Source organism: Cephus cinctus, unplaced genomic scaffold, assembly GCF_000341935.2.
Source record: "Cephus cinctus unplaced genomic scaffold, Ccin1 Ccin1_scaffold0123, whole genome shotgun sequence".
NCBI lineage: Eukaryota > Metazoa > Arthropoda > Insecta > Hymenoptera > Cephidae > Cephus > Cephus cinctus.
This window is the reverse complement of record NW_014332857.1, coordinates 260,073-260,290: the sequence shown is the minus strand read 5'-3', so window position 1 is coordinate 260,290 and position 218 is coordinate 260,073. Positions and strand designations below refer to the sequence as shown.

General features: G+C 51.4%; 1 protein-coding gene across 15 annotated transcripts in view; it reads left to right on the top strand.

The window, feature by feature from the left end:
• The window catches only part of LOC107274944 (protein abrupt), a 50,746-nt gene that overhangs the window by 25,729 nt on the left and 24,799 nt on the right, over positions 1-218 (top strand). For all 15 annotated transcript variants that reach the window (XR_001539573.2, XR_001539574.2, XM_015754568.2 and 12 more), the window contains one exon: positions 82-135. Coding sequence is in view for 13 of the 15 variants with exons in the window: in XM_015754568.2 (XP_015610054.1) it covers positions 82-135 (54 nt within the window). In the remaining 2 variants the exon portion in view is untranslated. The remainder of the gene's footprint in view (positions 1-81; positions 136-218) is intronic.

The window sequence follows — 218 nt, the reverse complement described above, 5'->3', positions numbered from 1 at the left end:
GGGGGGAGGGAAGCATACAGGCAGGGTCTGAGGATTTTTCTTTTTACGGTGTTAACCATGAAACTTTTGATGGTTTTTCAGGACTGATGCCAGGACCCTCTGGAATCCATGCGGCGAATCAGGATCCTAATTACGGTGAGTCCAAAGTTAATGATTATCGAGAGAGCCCCTCTGCGCCCCCCCCCTTGCCCCCCGTTACCAATATCCAACGCACAACC